The following is an 18,966-nucleotide window of genomic DNA, read 5'->3' on the forward strand; positions in this document are numbered from 1 at the left end:
GCTAAAAAGGGAACTTTATTTCAGTAGTGAAAATATCTTCAGTTTTAGTTTTATGTGGAAGGTACTTTTATTTACCCCTCAAAATCACTTTTTGCCCAAACACGTGTTTGGATATTTGGTAGAATACTTTCTTTTTTTCAACTTAAACTTGATTAACTTATTCCTTTATCACTAGGAAGATTTTTAATCTTAAATATATTTTATCTTATAGATTATTTCATATGTTTAAACATTAGAACTAAATGATATTTTACTTTTTAAAAATTAGATTTATAATTTTGGGTAAATGAAGTACGTAAATATGGAATGTTTGCTGACAAAATACCCTAGCAAATTGTCAAATATATATTTATTGAATTATTCTGATTTTTTTCCAATCAATGGAATGACAAGGATGTCATTTTATCAGAACAATTTTCTAACATTTTCTTAGTGATTATAAAATAACTAAAATAAAATACCATTACATTTTAAAAAATAAATAAAATTCCTGTTCTCCCGCACCTTGTACAATCTTGGTTAAGGCATTCATTTAACAACTTCAACCACATTTCCCTTGTGTATAAAATGATGGCTATATATAAAATGATGAATGCCTTTGATGATATGCTGTGTTCAAAAATAGTGATACCATGGTTGGCATTTTACCTTGTTTCTTTGTCTAAATGATTGCACACAGCTGTACTTTTGTAATTATTCTTTCGTGCTTTTTATAACTCTTCTCCTTTCGTTTGTGTCAGCTCCTTTCATTGTGTTCCTCCCATCTGCTGTCTTTGTATTTACTTGTGAATTTGTATTTAAAATATATAATATTTCTAGGGAAATGTCCTTTTTTTTTTAATGTTGAAGCTTTCACTCCTTGAGTACAGAGCCTTGAGTTTTCTGGACCCTTTGCTACCACCTATTTCTCACTTAGTTTTCTGAATTAGTGACACTTGAATTGCTTATGATTCTGAGTAGTCACCTGTTGGGCGCTATTTTTTGTTCGTGGTAGTTGAGAGTTGCAGAAGGGTGGGGTATGCTTAGTTGCTGAATAACATCAGAAATTTCCTTATCTAGAAAGGAATTAGTTTTCATCATTTATTTGCAAGTAAAATAGGTTGTTGAATTTTTATGTGGAGATACTTAAATTGAATGAAACTATAGTTTATTTCAATGTTTATTCCAAAATATATCACTTATTAACACATTATATCTTTAGTACCTACAGCATGAGTTTTTTTCTTTCTAAGGAAATTATTTTTTGTTTTTAACATTTGCAGTGTTGTGGTTTATGTTTAAAGTAGAGCCTTACAAGGCATGGAGAATGCTCAGTTGTCCTGCATAATTCAGTTTATCATATTTTCCTGTCTTCTCTTATTTGATTCATTGTTTTTGGCCTAGTCGTTGTCTGTAATTTTCTCCTTTTAAAAGTAAAATTATAGAATGATAATGCGCCTAGCCTCTTTATTTTAAACAATTTGAATCTCCTCAATGTTTTTGATGTATAGAAACAACAAAAAAGAATTTTCATATGAAAAATGTCAAAACCTCACCAGTTCTTTAATGGTCCCTTTGAGGACATTCTTTTGTTTTAAACAGTTATTTTAATTGGCCTTTCTCTGTCATCTTCATTAATGATATTTCTGTAGGAATTCTTCTGAGTTACAAAGGATTTAATTCAAGCCTACTTTCGAACTTTGAATGATCAACTAATTTCTTTTGAATCAACACCTTGTCAGGGTCTGGGAGTATACATACGTACTGTTACTATTATGATGCTAGTAGAAGATGTGAGACTCCTAGGTCAGAGATTTTATTACTATAGCATAGCAAATAGCATAAACATCATGTTGGCATTGGCTCCCCATGTCTCCCAAGTCCCACAGGGGCAACACGGAGGGGCCCAGTTGAATCTTATACATATAGTGGAGGTTGTGTCACGGCTTAGGCAACCCACTGCTTTTATAGTAAATGAAAGCAAAGCCGCTCTTTGTCTTTAAGGAAATGTCACCTCATCCATCAAGGTTGCTCACTGCAGTCCTGAGAAATGGCCCAGTTTTAAAGAGTGGCCAAGACCTTGCATTCTTGGCAACAACATGCAGGGACCTTGGAGGACTGTCTCTCACAACACACCTTTAATTTTATTACAGTAACTTGAATAGAAAATAACACTGCAATAAAGATTGATTAATCTAAGGCTCTCTGCATATAGTGGGTCTTGTCGGTCTTAGAAGAGTTATATTTCTTTTCCCTTTAAAGTATAATTTTAAAAAAATAACTTGCCTACTTCTAAATAATTTTGGACAGCTTTCAATAAATGTATTGGCATAATAAACAAAACAATTAACTAAAATATTAAAAGATAGGCTCTAAAAAGTATAAAAGTATTAGCCAAGGAAAGCCACAGATATTGAACAAAAAAATTAACTAATTAGCTGTTAAGAATAAAAAGAAAACATAGTGGGCTACATGGCTCACATACTAGTGCTAGTGAACATATCAGTTCCTCAGAGAAAAACGAACTTTTTCCTGGCTCTGAGTGGTTTGGGGAATATACCACCAGAACCTTTGTATAAAAGGCCACATGATACACAATATCCTATATGCCAGTTTCATAAGTATTCAGACACTATTTCACATATTATCTCTGAGTGAAAGCTGAAAGAATAGTATTTCAGCATAGTTCCAAAATTAAACTTTACAGAGTGGATTTGTTCGAGATTTGTGGTCATTTGACCTAATACAAACAAAGCATAGAACTTTGAGAAATTTCAGTGATAGTTAAACTGTGCCATAGACCAGAGGTTTTCAATCCATTTTTGAGGTAGAACCCTTCAAACAAAACTTGTAAAATGCTGAATGTATAAAACAGAGAAACTGTTTAAAACTTCTCTCATTAAAGCTGGGGTATGCCTACTTTTCTTTTAAAGTTAGGGACTGAATTACACATATATCTTATGCGCAGGCTCAGCGGCCATGGCTCACGGGCCCAGCCGCTTTGCGGCATGTGGGATCTTCCCGGGCCGGGGCACGAACCCACGTCCCCTGCATCGGCAGGCGGACACTCAACCACTGCGCCACCAGAGAAGCCCCACACATGTATCTTAATTGCAGGCCTACCTCTGTAGAACTGTGCCAAATCATGGTATATTGAGGAAATCGCAAGTTGATCAGTCAGGCCTCAACTTAGGGTATGTGTCAGTTATGACAATGATTAACTATGAATAGGAACACATGGCAAATACACATACCAGTCCATAGATCCGCAGTTCTGAGGTGGGTGATGCCATCATAGACCTGGGCTCCTAATTTTATATCCTGTCTTCTGAGGTATGGGACCTTCATGCCCATGTGTCTTAATCTCATGGCTTTTAGAAGGCTGATCCACCTACAGCCTGTTTTCCAGGAAGGAAGAAGGTGGAGTAGAAGAGGGCAAAATTTGTATGCCAGCTTACTTTGACCCCTTTTAAAGAGCTTTCCCAGAAACCCCATCCAGAGATTTCCACTTACTATCTCTTTTGTCGGAACTATATGAATGGTAATCTCAGCTTCAAGGAAGGCCAGGAAAATTAGTTTTTAGCTGAGCATATTGCCATCCTGAAGAAAATAGAGGTTATTAGTAAGGAATAAGGAGAGAATGGATAGCCAGTATCTGCTATGGCTAAATAGAACAGAGGGACAGGAGATCAAGCTGGGGAGTAGGTTAAGGTCAGATCATTTAGAACTTCATGCACCATGTTTAAGAGTTTAGACAGAATGATCTATTGACTAAAAGCAAGGACTTTGCAATTGAAAGGCCCTGAAATTGAATCTTGGCTTGTCCACTTATTAGCTATGTGAATTTGGGTACATTACCCCTTTCTGAACTTCGGTATCTCATCTATAAAATAAATATGATACCCATTTTATAATGATAATTGAGCTAATGCCTGACATAGAATAGGTGCCTAGCAAATTGTAACCTTTACTTTTATTCATACTTGATCAAGTGGAAGGATTTTAATGCTTTGAAAATGCTAGCATGCTAGCAGCATGTAGAGCATCAGTTTGCAATGAGGATGGGACTAGAGGCAAAGAAGACCATTAGAAGGTACTTAAATTTATCTGGGTGAGAAATGATAAGGGCCAAAATTAAGGAGTTATTGGAGATGGAGAAAGAAACAAGGTTCCAGAGATATTTGGGGAGTAGATTCTTATAGGATATAATGACTGGATTTGGGCAAAGGGATGTTGAGAGAGAGATTGAGAGAGAAACCCTGACATGACCTGGATAACTGGGAGACGGGTGATGTAATGAGAAATGTGGAGGAAGAATACGTTTTAAAGTGTAAAAGGGTCATTTATCTTTTTGCATGTTGCATTTGAATGGACTGTACATCCCTGTAAATACTCTTGGTAAATATTAGAGTTGTTGCCAACTTTTGCCAGTTACAATGTTATGACCATCATTATACATGAATCCTGATGCATATGCATACGGTTTTGAAGATGTCTTCAACTTTACCAGTAGTACCAATTTATTTTCTCATCAGCTGTGTATTATAATTCCTGATGCTTATCATTCATGTTGACACTTGTCATTGGCAGACTTTTTGATTTTTGTCGATGAATATGAAGTAGTGTTCATTAAGGTGCCTTTTAATAAGTTTATAGCTTTTGGGGTTTTCCTCTCTTTTGAAGTGATTGTTTAGGGCTTTGGTGCATATTTCTATTGGGTTGTGCATCTTTTTCTTATAGATTTGTGAGTTCTTTTTATATTTTGGATGCTGGTCCTTCTTTCAGTTATCTTTGTGGGAGATAGCTTTTCCCACATGGTGTGTCTTTTTTTATTCTACATTGTCTTTTGATGAAAAGAACTTCCAATTTTAATGTCGGCAGATTTACCAATATTTTTATTTATGGTTATGCTTTTTGTCTAAGAAATTGTCCTCTACCTCCAAGGTTATGCATATATATTTTTGAGATTTCACTTATCTCTCATTTAATATTACTTTGAAAAGTATATGGTTATCAGATACCAGGCCAGTTGTGATAGACTGAATTGCCTTTTTGGTTTTGGAACTATCACCAGTTGAGATTGTTGTTTGATGTATCAGTGAGTTCAGCTAGAGATAACATAAACCACTGATGCTATTTTAAGCAGAAAGATTTAATACAAGGAATCAGGTACTTATAAAATTATTGAGGAGCTGACCCCTGACCCCCATGAGTGATTTCAGAGCATTACTGTTGAATTGACCTGCTTAAGGAAATTACCTCTAGTTCAGTCAGGACACCATTGTGCTAACTGGTGGCTCCATGGATCATACCACCTCAGCTGCAATCCCGTGATCAAGAACCACTGACATAACAGGCTCCAGGGCTGTTCTGTGCTGCCTGCTAGATCTGCACCAGCAAAAAGGACACCTCATGTCCTGCCAATCTAACAGCTTAACTCAGTGCCAAATACATCTGATTGGCAGAATCTAAATTATATCCAGAATCCTGGCTGCAAGAGAGACTGGTAAATATACTTTTTAGCTGTTCAGCTTCTGCATCACAGGAAGGTACACTAAAAGGAGGTTGGGGCACATGTTAAATTATGAGCCAGTTATCTATCCATTTCAGCTCATCTGGTGATAGCCCCCCTGCCATATCTCCCCACCTTTGTATTATAATAAACTCCTGATACCTGTACATGAACTTTATTCCACCTTCAGTGGTTCTTTTCTTCTGAAAAAAATAGTATTTCATTAGTGCATCTAGTAGCTCATATATACTTACTACAGATCTCTTTTGATATACTATTCTATGTAATAATATAAGTTAAACCAAATAAAATAAATGCTTAACTCAAGACGATATGGCTCTTAACTGTCACAAAAGCAAATACCTATCAATTCTTTTTAAAGATTGCAAAAAACTTTTCAAGGACTCCATTCCTCCTATACAGTATCATTAATTTTTCTGTATTTATTGGATCATGTCCATTAGTATAAAAGCATGCTCATAGTATCTCCCATCTTAAAAAATAATACACACCAAAAACCCTTCCCTCTTTCACCCCGAACACTCTTCTGGCAATTACTCTGTTTTCTCCCTTACTTTATAACCAAACTTCTCAAAATACATAGTTGTATGTGCTTTATCCTTTTCCTCATCTTTTATGTATATCTCAGTCCACACCAGTGTCACTTTTCTGTCCTCATCTCACTCAGCCTCTCGGAAGAATTGACACAATTGACCAGTCCTTCCTTCTTAAAAACCTTTTTTAGGGAAGAGTTTGTATCAAATTGATAATATTTCTTCTCTAAAAGTTTGGGAGAATCCACTCTGAAGTCATATGGGCTTGGAAGATTGTTGTTTTTTTGTTTGTTTTAATGTTGTTGTTGAGGATAATAAATCAGGAGTTCAACATTTTTTTTGGCCACGCTTGTGTGGGTTGTGGCATTTTTTTAGTTCCCCATCCAGGGATTGAACCCGGGCCCTCGGCAGTGAGACCATGAAGTCCTAACCACTGGACCACCAGGGAATTCCCAGGAGTTCAACTTTTAAAATAGAAGTATAAAACTATTCAGGTTATCTTTTTCTTTGTGAGTGAGCTTTGTTAGTGATGTCTTTCAAGGAATTTGCCCATTTCCTCTAAGTCGTTGAATTTACAGGTACAGAGTTGTTCCAAATAGTACCTTATCCTGGGACTTCCCTGGTGGCGCAATGGTTAAGAATCCGCCTGCCAATGCAGGGGACATCGGTTCGAGCCCTTGTCCGGGAAGATCCCACATGCTGCAGAGCAACTAAGCCTGTGCGCCACAACTACTGAGCCTCCACTGTAGAACCCGTGAGCCACACTACTGAGCCCACGTGCCACAACTACTGAAGTCCGTGCGCCTAGAGCCCATGCTCCACAACAAGAGAAGCCACCGCAATGAGAAGCCCGCGCACCACAGCAGAGAGGCTCCTGCTCGCCGCAACTAGAGAAAGCCTGCACACAGCAACGAAGACCCAACGCAGCCAAAATATTAATTAATTAATTAATTAATTTAAAAAATAGTACCTTATCCTTTGAATGTCTGTAGGATTTGTAATGATATCTTCTCTTTCATTATTGATATTAACAATTTGTGCTCTTTTTTCCTTTTATTAATCTTTTTGACAAACTAGATTTTGGTTTCATTGATTTTTTTTTTCCGATATTCTGTTTTCTGTTTCATTGATTTCTGCCCTTTATTATTTCCTTCAGTTTTTCCATGGATCGGATTTCCTCATCGTTTCTCCTAATTTCTTGAAGAGAAAACTTAGATCATTTATGTTAGACCTTTCTCCTTTTCTTATATATGCATTTAATGCTATGAATTTCCCTTTTAAATACAACTATAGCCACTTCCCACAAATTTTGATAGTTTTCATTTCATTATCATTCTAGTAAAAATATTTTCTGTTTTCCTTTGTGAATTCTTCTTTGACTGATGGGTTGTTTAAAAGTCAGTAATTTAACATTTAAATGTTAAATGTTTCAGTTGATGTCCATTTTAGTTTTATTGTGGTCAAAAAACATACTAATGATATGTGCTCTGTTTTTTGGCTTCCCACTGCCACTTTTGCAGACTGGCCCCCTGTGGGTCGCGACCTCTGTGCCTGTGAAAGTTGTTGGGTCAGCCAACTACGTGGCAGAGATGCTTCTCTTTCTCTTTGTGGTTTCCTTGCTCCTAAGATTACCCCTTGATTTCCAGCTGCTCTGCCAGCTTTCGACTCTGTTCTCTGATACTTCAGGCTTTCTAATCATGGTGAATGTATGCACTCAATTAAGGAATACATCAAGTTAAACAGATCTGCTGTGTGTAGCTCCGACTTTCTGTACGTTCTCTCCTGGCTATGTTGTGGTGCCCCACGCACAGTGTACTTTTAGCTAGGCACTTGGAAAGTTTAATCTCTGAATTTGAGTCTCCTTCTTTCTGTTTGATCACTGCCAAGATTTCCCCTTTAAACTTCCTGATTTCCTGATGTTTTCTTAGCCCTGGAGTCTGACCTCTGGCACCTTTAGTTGATAAGCCTGCTGTTTCATCTTCCACTGTTTTCTGGAGTTATAGCTGTGAGGTTTAGACAGCAGTATCAGACCAGAAAGCCACAAAGTCACACTTCTCACCCCTTCTTGTTACCATTTTTTCCAGATTAAACCTTCCCCTGACTTTTCTCTGCTTTTGGATGCTTTGCAGTATCTTTAGTTTTGTTGTTGTTGTTTTTTGATATTTATTTTTTTATTTGGCTGCACCAGGTCTTAGTTGTGGCATGCGGGATCTTTTAGTTGCTGCATGCGGGCTTTTAGTTGCGGCATGCGGGATCTAGTTCCCTGACCAGGGATTGAACCCCCGGGGTCCCTGCATTGGGGGTGCGGAGTCTTAACCACTGGACCACCAGGAAGTCCCTTGTTGTTGTTTTAAATCACATTTTTAAAATTATTTTCTGTGGATGATTTGTGTGGCCACTTCACTACTACTCTACCATTACCTGAAGTTGTCCCCCGCAAAATGAATCACTTTCTTTTTTAAAAAAATTTTCACCTGAGACTCCAGGGGTGACATGTGATACAATCTAGCCAGTCCAAACATCATATTTCCCACACAACGATGGTTAAGTGATTGGTTAAGGAAGGCACATGAGACTAATCAAAGGCAGAGAGATTCTGTTCTAGGATTTTTACTGGGACTGGTGAGGGAGGATACCCTTTTGTCCCACGAACCTAAAAGGAAGGGCCTATCTGAGGAAGTAGAGCCAAGAGACGAAAGAGAAATTAAGTCCCAGTAAGCTTTCAGCCAACCTTCTTTATCTGAAGTGTGCCTTTTCCAAATGTTTTTATGTTATGTGAATCAATACGTTTACCTTTCACTTAGCCATTTTGAGCTGGATGTTTTGTACTTTTCAACCTAACTGATATACCCTCCATGATCGAATCCCAACTCAGGGTCTCAACCATGTTCTCTCTTTGTCTTAGAGGAACTGCATAAGGCTGATTTTCATGCTTTGTCTCAGGTTAAGTGTCCTGAGACATTAGAGAAGTCTCCTCTGTTCATAGTGTCTAGGTAATTGCTCTACTATTACCTGTTTTTGCACCTAGTAATTTCCTCCATAGTACTCTTCAACAGTTTATAATTATAGATTTGGTGTTGTTTTACTTATTTGTCCCTTCTTCTACATTTAAAAGGCAGGAACCATACGGTTTTTTTTTTATTGATATGTATCCAGTCAGTGCCTGGCACAAAATATATGCTCAAGAAACAATTGTTGAAGAAAGGGAGGGAAGGAGAGGTGAACTCTCAGGAATAGGACTTGCAAATTAAATGATAAATTTACTCTAATTAATAAGTTTTCTAGGCTGTATTATGCTTTGCTCTGGTAATACCAAATAACTGTGCTGATTTTAGTTAGAGATGGGCATTATAAGCCACAGGGTGAAGAATCTTAAAAGATCAGACCTTACTGATGAGGCATTGAATAAATAAACCCTGAAAATACAAAGTTATTAATTAGAACTTCTTATTTAAAAGATGGAGCTTACGTTTACAGTCAATAGAGAATTGTCAAGAGAATGAGATAGGCTTATTCTTGAGGGTTTGGATATAAAGCCAAAGTTTTAGTCTCTTTGAGTATTTATATTATAGTATGAACTATTATAACAATAATTGTTTTTTAGTTGTCTATATTCTAGATATCTCTAAGTCACAAATAAAGGCCCTGGAATGTTCAACTGTCTAGCTTTTTTTCCTTTCAGTAGATTTATTTAATGAAGGGTTTGATCACAAGGCACCAGGTATTTTTGAAATATATTTTACCTAACTTTAAAAAAAAAAATTATTTATTTATTTATTTATGGCTTCTTTGAGTCTTCGTTGCTGTGCGCAGGCTCTCTCTAGTTGTGGCGAGCAGGGGCTACTCTTCCTTGCGGTGAGTGCGCTTCTCATGGCAGTGGCTTCTCTCATTGTAGAACACGGGCTGTAGGAGCACGGGCTTCCGTAGTTGTGGCATGCAGGTTCAGTAGTTGTGGCTCACAGGCTCTAGAGTGCAGGCTCAGTAGTTGTGGTGCATGGGCTTAGTTGCTTCGCGGTATGTGGGATCTTCCCAGACCAGGGCTCAAACCCGTGTCCCTTGTATTGGCAGGTGGATTCTTAACCACTGCGCCACTAGGGGAGTCCTTACCTAACTTTCATGAGTAGAACTTCAGAGTTTTAATTAGAATTTTATAGGTAAATTACTAAAGAAAGGTAATGCCTTCAAATCAACTAAGTAATCTTAAAAATGAACCTAGGGTTATGGATAAAATTGTTTCTTCCTCCCCCCAAAAATATGTTGAAGTCTTAATCCCTGGTTCCTCAGAATGTGACCTGTTTGGAAATTGGGTCCTTAAAAGAGGTAATCAAGTTAAAATGAGGTTATTAGGGTGAGCTCTAAACCAAAATGACTGGTATCCTTATTAAAATGGGGGAATTTAGACACAGAGATGTGTACAGAAAGAAGCCCATGTGAAGACATAGGAAAAAATGCCTGAGGTTACCAAAAGTTAGGAGAGAAGGATGGAACAGATCCTTCCTTAGTACCTTCAGAGGGGGCATGGCCTTGCCCACACCCTGCTTTCAGACTTTCGTAGCTCCAGAACTGAGCCAATAAATTTCTGTTGTTCTAAGTCACCCAGTTTGTGGTACTTTGTTATGGCAGCCCCAGCAAATTAATATATGACTTTTATTTTAATGCACATTTTAATGCACTACCATTTTTGATGATTAGCTGTACTTTGCAGGTTGTAAACTAGAGGCTGATTTTGCAATGCTGTAAAAATATGCTGATCGTTTAAAGAACTAGAGAAAAGAGTTTAAAGACATGTTGCAACAAGTTTATGTAGCAATGAAAGGTGTGTTTTTCAAAGTTGGTTTTAGTAATTTTTGTTCATTATGGGAAAACTAAGACTTCTTTATTGAAACATAAGTAAAATAAGATTTTAGAATTAGATTGTTTTCACTGTTATTTTTTATATTTCATTATAAAAATAAAGTACATCTATATTTGAATATAGAAACATATATAAAATATAGTGTAATTTTAGTATTTTAATCTGTGAACTCTAAATTCTTTCATTAGATTTAACAAAAATGCTTTTTTACAAAAGAGCAGCTGCTCCTATCTTTGAAGAATAGCCATTTGCCTGAAGATTGATACATATTGGCTGAACTGAATCAAAATCTTGTTCACCATGTTCAGTGTTATGTAGAGTAGTAGATTTTGTTCCCAAGGCTACCTAGACTTTTTTTTTTTTTTTTTTTTGGCTGTGTTGGGTCTTCGTTGCTGCGTGCGGGCTTTCTCAAGTTGGGGCGAGCGGGGGCTACTCTTGCTGCGGAGCACAGGCTCTAGGCGCGTGGGCTTCAGTAGTTGTGGCACACGGGCTCAGTAGCTGTGGCTCACCAGCTCTAGAGCGCAGGCTCCGTAGTTGTGGCGCACAGGCTTAGTTGCTTCATGGCATGTGGGATCTTCCCGGACCAGGGCTTGAACCCGTGTCCCCTGCAATGGCAGGCGGATTCTTAACCACTGCGCAACCAGGGAAGCCCTACCTAGACTTTTAATGATTTTTTTTTTCTAATGAAAAGACTGTTTGAAAGGAAATTAGTAACTTTATATTGAATCCTGGCAGATACTAACTTAATCGAGTGATCAAAGTTAATATCACCAGCACCATATAGCAACATCACAGACCCCAGATATGTTGTGCTGAGGACACATTGGGTACTCTTCCCAATCATGTTTAATTAACCTCTTCTAATCATGAGAAAGCATCAGACAAACTCACGTTGAGATACATTCTACAAACTACCTGACTAGTACTCTTTAATGTATCAAGGTCATGAAAGACAAGACTGAGGAACTGTCACAAATTGGAGAAAATTAAGGAGACACTAACTAAATGCAATGTGAGATCCTAGATTGGATCTTAGCACAGGAAAATGACACTAGTGGAAAAACTAATGAGATCTGAATAAATTCTTTATTTTAGTTAATTAATCGGGGTTAACTTCTTGGCTTTGAAAATTATTTTTTATCATATAAGATATTAACATAGGGGAAGTTGGAACTCTGTACTATTTTTGCAACTCTTGTAAGTCTAAAACAATCTCAAAGCAAATACTTAAAAATAAAATGAAAGACTTTATTTCCATACCATGCTTTTCTAATGTTAAAATATAAAGGTTAACTACTAAAAAGTTATGAGAATAAAGGAATGAAATGAAGATTATTGGGGGGAATATTTTGTCACCATTTGCTATAGAATTCTTTCTGTTTGTTCTTTAATCAAAGTTCAAGTTTGTAGAATTTGTACATTGTGAGTTTCAGAATATTTAAACATTAATGTTTAAGAATTTTAATATATGGGCCAATAATTTGAGCATTTCTTTAATTTACAGTAATTTCACTTTGTTTATTACACTCGGTTATTACTAGTGTTAAAGTACTCTTGTAACCTATATTTAAATGTGCTACCATTTTTCATGATTAACCATACTTTGCAGGTTGTATACTAGAGGCTGATTTTGCAATGCTGTAAAATGTGCTAACAGTTTAAAGAACTAGAGATAAGAGTTAGAAGACATGCTGCAACAAGTTTGTGTAGCAGTGAAAAAGTAAAGGCATTTTTAGCACACAAAACACAGCATAGGTAGAATTCTGTCATAGTAAGCAGTCTCCTTGATTTTTTAAAAAAGATTAGATGCTTTAGGATACTTATTCCTTATAATCATTTTGTTTTAATTTGCTATTTGGGTTTTTCCTTATTGATAGGAGATTTGTCCACTGGTAGTGTAGGTTCAAGACATTAGTACAGTATTTATATTATTTTGTTCTTGTGGGAGGGAAAAACCCTTATTGTGTCGCTACGTGAAGTTCATTAATATTAATAAAGACACTTGCAGTTACCGTGCATTGCTACTGAGACACTGGCATTTTGTGTAACTGCTTTTAATCACTTACATATAGATTGGCTAGTACAATCTGAAAAGCTCTGCTAAAAAGTAGTCAGCTTACTATAACGTAAGTTGAGGATTTAGACATTACAGACATATATTTTCATTATGCAGTACACGCACATTGTTACCTGTCAGTTAAAATGGAAACTAATAAAAGTTGCATCTATAATATTGAAACTACGCTTGAATGTTAATATCTGTAAAAAAGAATAATTATGGTGTTCTAAAACTGTTTTCATTTTATGATGTAATTTATCAGTTTGCAAATGTGTTCTTTGAGCAAAATTGAAGAGTTTTAATCATAACAGGTTTTTATTTGGGAGGATCTTCTGATATTAGGTATATTAATGTAGAAAAAAGTTACTTCTCCAAAAGGAGGTCATGCTAACATCCAAATAATTTTATTTTTGTAGTCATAAATCTAATAGAGCTGGTTTGGCTTGTGTTGTCTTTTGTTTCCTATAAGAAGATATTCTGCTCTTTTGTTAATACAGAATATGCTTTGTTGTAAATGTAGTTGTAGAGTTCACTGAGTCATCTCCAGTCTGTGATCAAAACTCCCCTTGTGAACAGTGGCTTGAAGTTTCAAGACAGTTGGAGAAGGCGAAGGGCATTGTCCTGGCAATGAAACCAAAGGGTGTAACCGAAACAGCACCCTCTTGCTGTATAACAAGATTAAAGCCACAATATAGATGTCATTAAATTAGCTTCTAATTACCCAAAGAGCTTTTAGTAACATTGTGAATGCTTTTTATAATTGGAACAGAGAAAAAATGTGATATATTGTTATCACTTAAAAATGACTCCTGGTTATTCTAGCTTTTTAAAGGAAGAGAGAAACAAAGAATTGAAAACTACCATTTTAGAGTTATCCACAGCAGGTATTATTATGAAGTATTATCCCTGCAACTGCTAACAGTTTGCTTTATACAGTGTTTTGTACAGAGTAAAAATGATTAAGAAATGATTCTTTCCTTTATAACCTTATACTCTAGTAATGGTATGATGAAAGATTGTGAATAATCATGAATATTCAAAGGAGGTCCAAAACATATCTGTCTGGGAGATTCAGGAATACTTCTTGGGCAATATTTTTTTGAGATGATTATGAAAGGATAGTTAAGGTTATAAAAGGCAAAAGAAGTCAAAGAGCATGTTATATAAGCATGGAGGGTCTGAAGAAGAAGAAATGATGTGACCCAAAATACAACAGTGGGAAACATTCATTAAGCACCTGTTATATTTCAGATTATGCCAGATATTGGGGATTACCGAGATGAATGAGATTCAGTTTTGCTCTCAGGGAGCTAAAATCCTAGTTTAGAATTCATGTGCATAGAAGTGATAGTTAAAATAGTGGAAGCCCATGAAATGACTGAGGAAGAAAATATAAAGAGGAAAAAAGAGACAGTTGGACAAAATCTTTAAGAATCTTACATTTAGAAAAAAGAAAACCCAGTAAAGTGGACAGTAGTATTATGGAAAAATATAGTTAAGAAGAACATCAAAATAATTCCATGACCCAGAGCTTAAGGATAAACATGGGTTTTAATAAGGAAGAGGTAATCAGCAATGCCAGATTTATAGAGACAGGTTAAAAATGAGAAGGGCAAAGATAAATGGAATCTAGTGGTTAGGAAAACTTAAGTTCCTTTACAGACAAAATGGAAGGGAGGCTTGGACTTGGCACAGCTATTAAAGATTCTGAGAAGTGAGGAGGAAGTAGACATACAAGTGTAAGAATTTTCTTTCAAGGTTAACAAGGAGAGATGCCGAGATGGGATTGAGAGGGAAGGAGATAGATAGGGTCAAGGGACTGGTAGAAGATTGAGAGAGACCAACGGTCATGCTGAGAAATAAGGAAACGGAAATGTGGAAACCATGGTTAGAGTAAAATTTAAGAATTTAAGAACTTGGAGGTGGTAGAATTTTATGTGATCAAATCCAACATGTGGCCCAAATGGAATCAAGGAGAAATAAAAGGCCAAATGGTAATTAAAAAAAAAAAATTAGGACCCAGGGTTGGTGACATGTAAGGCAAAAGGAAACTAGTAAGAATCATCCTTGCAAGTTTATATGAAAATTCAGGACAACTTCCTATTCTGATGAAGCCCTTTGGAATCAGTCCCATGGATGTGCCTCTTCTGCTCTTAATGAGTAATCAATTCACTCAACAGGTATTTATTGTATATCTACTATGTACAAGACACTGTTTTAGGTATTTGGGATCTGTTACTAAGTCCTGTATGTGACAGTACCAGTTTATAATATTAAAATATTAACTAACTTGTTTTATACATTGTGGTATGAAAAACAGTCTTACACTATTTCAATTATGTTCAAACCATTGAGTTCCTTAAGACTAGGGATTATGTCTTATTCATCCTTGTATGCTAATTACTAAACGTAGCACCTGGTGCTTAATAGATATGTTCATGAAATGTGTGAATTATGGAAACTGTTGAATAAAGAACAGTAATTCTGGAAGGTTTTTACATGGAATTAGTAGCTGGCTTTTTTTTTAAAGGCAGTGGCAAAAACAATACTAAAATTATATGTAGTATTACAGAGCCTTTTAATGAGAAAGATACACTTTTGTATCACTGACTTCTATATTCTTGCTATAAAGGCAAAATTTAGTAAAGATTATTAAATGTAATATGAAATTATTTCTCTTCTGTTGCATAACTTTATCCATGTAAAGCAAAGAAAATCTCTAATGTGTGTTTTTAATAATGCATGGTATCATTGTAATCATTATAATGTGGGCCTGATATTCTTTACTAAATACAGACGTGAACCTTTTCTTACCAACAAGGAATAGGCCCTATCGATTCTGTTGTCACTCGAGTACTTTCTATGCTTTAATTATCTTCAAAAGTTTTATAAGAAAGAATAAGAAAATAGAGTAAGGTAGCTTCTTCGTAATTTTGCTAGGCATAGATATAACTCTGTGAACAAGACTATATTTTTTTCCCCAGTTTGAATCTATGGTGAATAAAGCTCATATTTTGTTGAAATTTTATATTCAGCTCTTTCTAGATATCACTCTTTTTAGAGTTAAAAAAAAGAACTTTTTAAATTATCAAGTTGTGTAAGATCGATTCTTAATTATTGCTGCAAGAGTGACAACTTCATTCAGGTATTACTCATGTTTTCTGTTCATGAGACTCCAAGGTTTAAGCTCATTTATTTCTTCACAGTTAGAAAATTAATGTTTTAACTATACATCTAAGAATGCTGCTTACTAGCAACTATTTCTATCAGTTTCTGACCCTTTATAATTTTAATGTGTTCTGAATTTTTATAATAGTTTGTGTAGTTTTGAGCTTACCTCACAAAACTTTTTGTATTAAGTCACTGCTACATTAACTTCAGTGCTAATTGCAGTCTAGAATTCTGATTACACAAAAGTACCAAATTCACAGATTTTCTGTTTAGGCTTTGATGAACAAAAACTAAGATTGGCTGACTTAGAAAATATACTCAAGTTTGTATCCTTCCCTTGTTCTCCTCCCTCAGTTTCTTTGTGAGCCTTCCTTGTAAAGGCACTTTGAGGATCTTCCCTATGAGATCTACTTATTGCTTTGTTATAGTGGGACCTCAACCCTCAATCAGAACTTTTTACCTTGTAGGCTAATGTAAGATATACTTGATACAATCTATTTAAATGTTACCACTTCAATGAAAAATATAGTGTTATTTCAGTAAAGAATATAGGGATTATATTAGTCAATGAGAGTACACTGTGACCTCTTTGATGACTTCCTCTTAGTTTTCAGTGAATAAAAAAGCAAAGAGGAGGGATTTTGTTGATAACTAAATGATAACAAAAATATACTTATTTTTAAGTTGTATTTTTTAATTTACTTTAAACATATTGTATTGAAACTATATTGTAGTGCATAGTCAGGTCTGATATAAACAGGGTAATAAAGAAGCCTTATGTTTATTTTAACACAGAGCGCAATAGCTTTCATGCAGTAAATTCTTAAGATAGCCTGGAGTGTGGGTTTTTGATATTCTGTTTTCACAGTATCAAGCCAGGGAAACTTAATTATTTCCCGGAAGTAAAAGGAAGATTTCCAAGTATTAACAAATCTTCTGCCAAATCCCTACAAACTATGAAAAATAAGTTGTATTTTTGATGGTATAACACTGCAACTTGGGGTTATGACACTTAGTACTAGATTCTCTTTAGAGTAAACGTAGAGATTGAAAAACTACACATTTGGATTGAATATGAACTTTCTATCACAATGTTTAAAAATGATTTTTATATTGATAACCACCCTCGGATGCATTTAGAAATAAATTAGTAAGTTTATTTATTAAATCTTTATGCTGTCGTATACATTGCCTTATCAGGCTAGAATATAATCCATTTTTGGTATCAACTCTCCTCACTTAAAAGATGTTCGATGGAGAACATAGCTTCAATTCTGGCACATGGAAACTAGGAACTCTTTGCCTAGAGTGTATGACAGTTTGAGTAATGAATTGGTGACAGATTCTGGATTTATTTTATTGATTTTCAACTTCGTATTACCTAGATGTTTTTATCTTCCTTCTTATGAGTAAAAAATTTTGATAAAATATTAATGTACATGTATTAGCAGAAAGTTTGCCTCACTTTGGCAGGTCAAACTTTACAATTAGTGAAAGTTATGTACTCAAAGCGTCATTCTCAAATCTCAAAATTCAAAGTAAATAAGGTTATACCATTCGTTTTAATTATTTTTAGAGTACTTTCATGTTTCTAGAAACATTCTGCAGGGTTTGAAGAACAGAAATGCAAAAGAAAAAAGGTATAATAAAAATTTAATAGATAAACTATTATAAATTTTAACCCACTATGAACGCTGAAATCAGATAAATCTCATCTGTTTTTTCTAGTACAACTTTAAGTGTGTTTTTTTCCCTCCCAGGACATTTATTCAGAGCAGCTGGGGATCACCTGTTTAACCTGTCCACAGTGTCGAGTGCCTTCCCAGTGGTCAGCCACCCAGTCTTTGGTCTGCATTCAGCCAGCTCAGGGCATTCAGAATTTGGTGGTTTGGGGACACTTGGTACACCCACAGCCTTAGCTGCACATCCCCAACTAGCGTCTTTTCCAGGTAAACATCTGTTACAAACAGTGTTCAAGGAAAGGAGGAAAGCTTGAAAATGTTCAAGCAGTAGTTTGATAATTAACTTGAACAAAAAGAATAGTATTATGCCTGGTATATTAAAGCTCTTGTGCAAGAATTAACTCAGTCCTTTTTATCCTGTGCAAAAAAATAAAACACTCTGTGTGCTAGGTGGCAGCACAACTGACTAGGTATTCAAGTGTTAAGCTAGAAAAATAGGCATCTGCCACAAAAGTGAGTAATTAGGCCAGGTTTTTCTCATGCTTTTTATTGAAGTAGAAAAGTATATGTATGGGAAGTATAGAGTTTGATTAATTATTCTCAGCTTTATTTGATTTTTTAAAAAAATATTTAACTTACAGTGGAAAACTGCAGTCCAGTTCTTATAATGAATACACTTTTATTTTGAGTTCTCATTTCTCTGCATTTATAAGTAAGATGAGCTTGGCTCTTAAATTTCTATTTTTTTCATATTTCATTAAAACAACCATAGATTTGCACCACTTGTGTGGCAGGAAGACCAGAATTATCCCAAATTCTACAGATTATGAGGATTCAGGAGTTCAGTAAGATACCAATTAAAGCTTAATTTAGACAAACATGCTGTAATTTCTCTTGTTATATTATTTTGAAAGTCTAAACTTTAATGTGTTTCCTGATTAACTTTACCTTAATAAATTTTAGTTAAGGATGCATGATTTACTGTTATAGAAAGTAGTTTAAAAATTAGAGCATAATTCAGAGACAAATAGATCTGAATTTAAATCTGGCTTTGTTACGTTTTAGCTGTGTGACCTTGATTGAACAAGTAATCCGACCTCTCAGCCTCAGTTTTCTCATCTGAAAAATGAGAATAACAATAATAATAATAATAG

The 18,966-nt window shown here is 35.4% G+C and overlaps 1 protein-coding gene across 21 annotated transcripts in view; it reads left to right on the plus strand.

Annotated features, from left to right (window-relative positions):
* The window catches only part of BAZ2B (bromodomain adjacent to zinc finger domain 2B), a 378,273-nt gene that overhangs the window by 244,657 nt on the left and 114,650 nt on the right, over nt 1-18,966 (plus strand). For 18 of the 21 annotated variants that reach the window (XM_027130377.1, XM_027130323.1, XM_027130316.1 and 15 more), the window contains one exon: nt 17,891-18,079. The exons of the other annotated variants lie outside the window; for them this stretch is intronic. In XM_027130377.1, the coding sequence (XP_026986178.1) occupies nt 17,891-18,079 (189 nt within the window). The remainder of the gene's footprint in view (nt 1-17,890; nt 18,080-18,966) is intronic. 21 annotated transcript variants of the gene reach the window in all.

The sequence above is a fragment of the Aethalodelphis obliquidens genome, unplaced genomic scaffold (genome assembly GCF_003676395.1).
Source record: "Aethalodelphis obliquidens isolate GAN/ISIS:26980383/991018 unplaced genomic scaffold, ASM367639v1 scaffold2, whole genome shotgun sequence".
Lineage (NCBI taxonomy): Eukaryota > Metazoa > Chordata > Mammalia > Artiodactyla > Delphinidae > Aethalodelphis > Aethalodelphis obliquidens.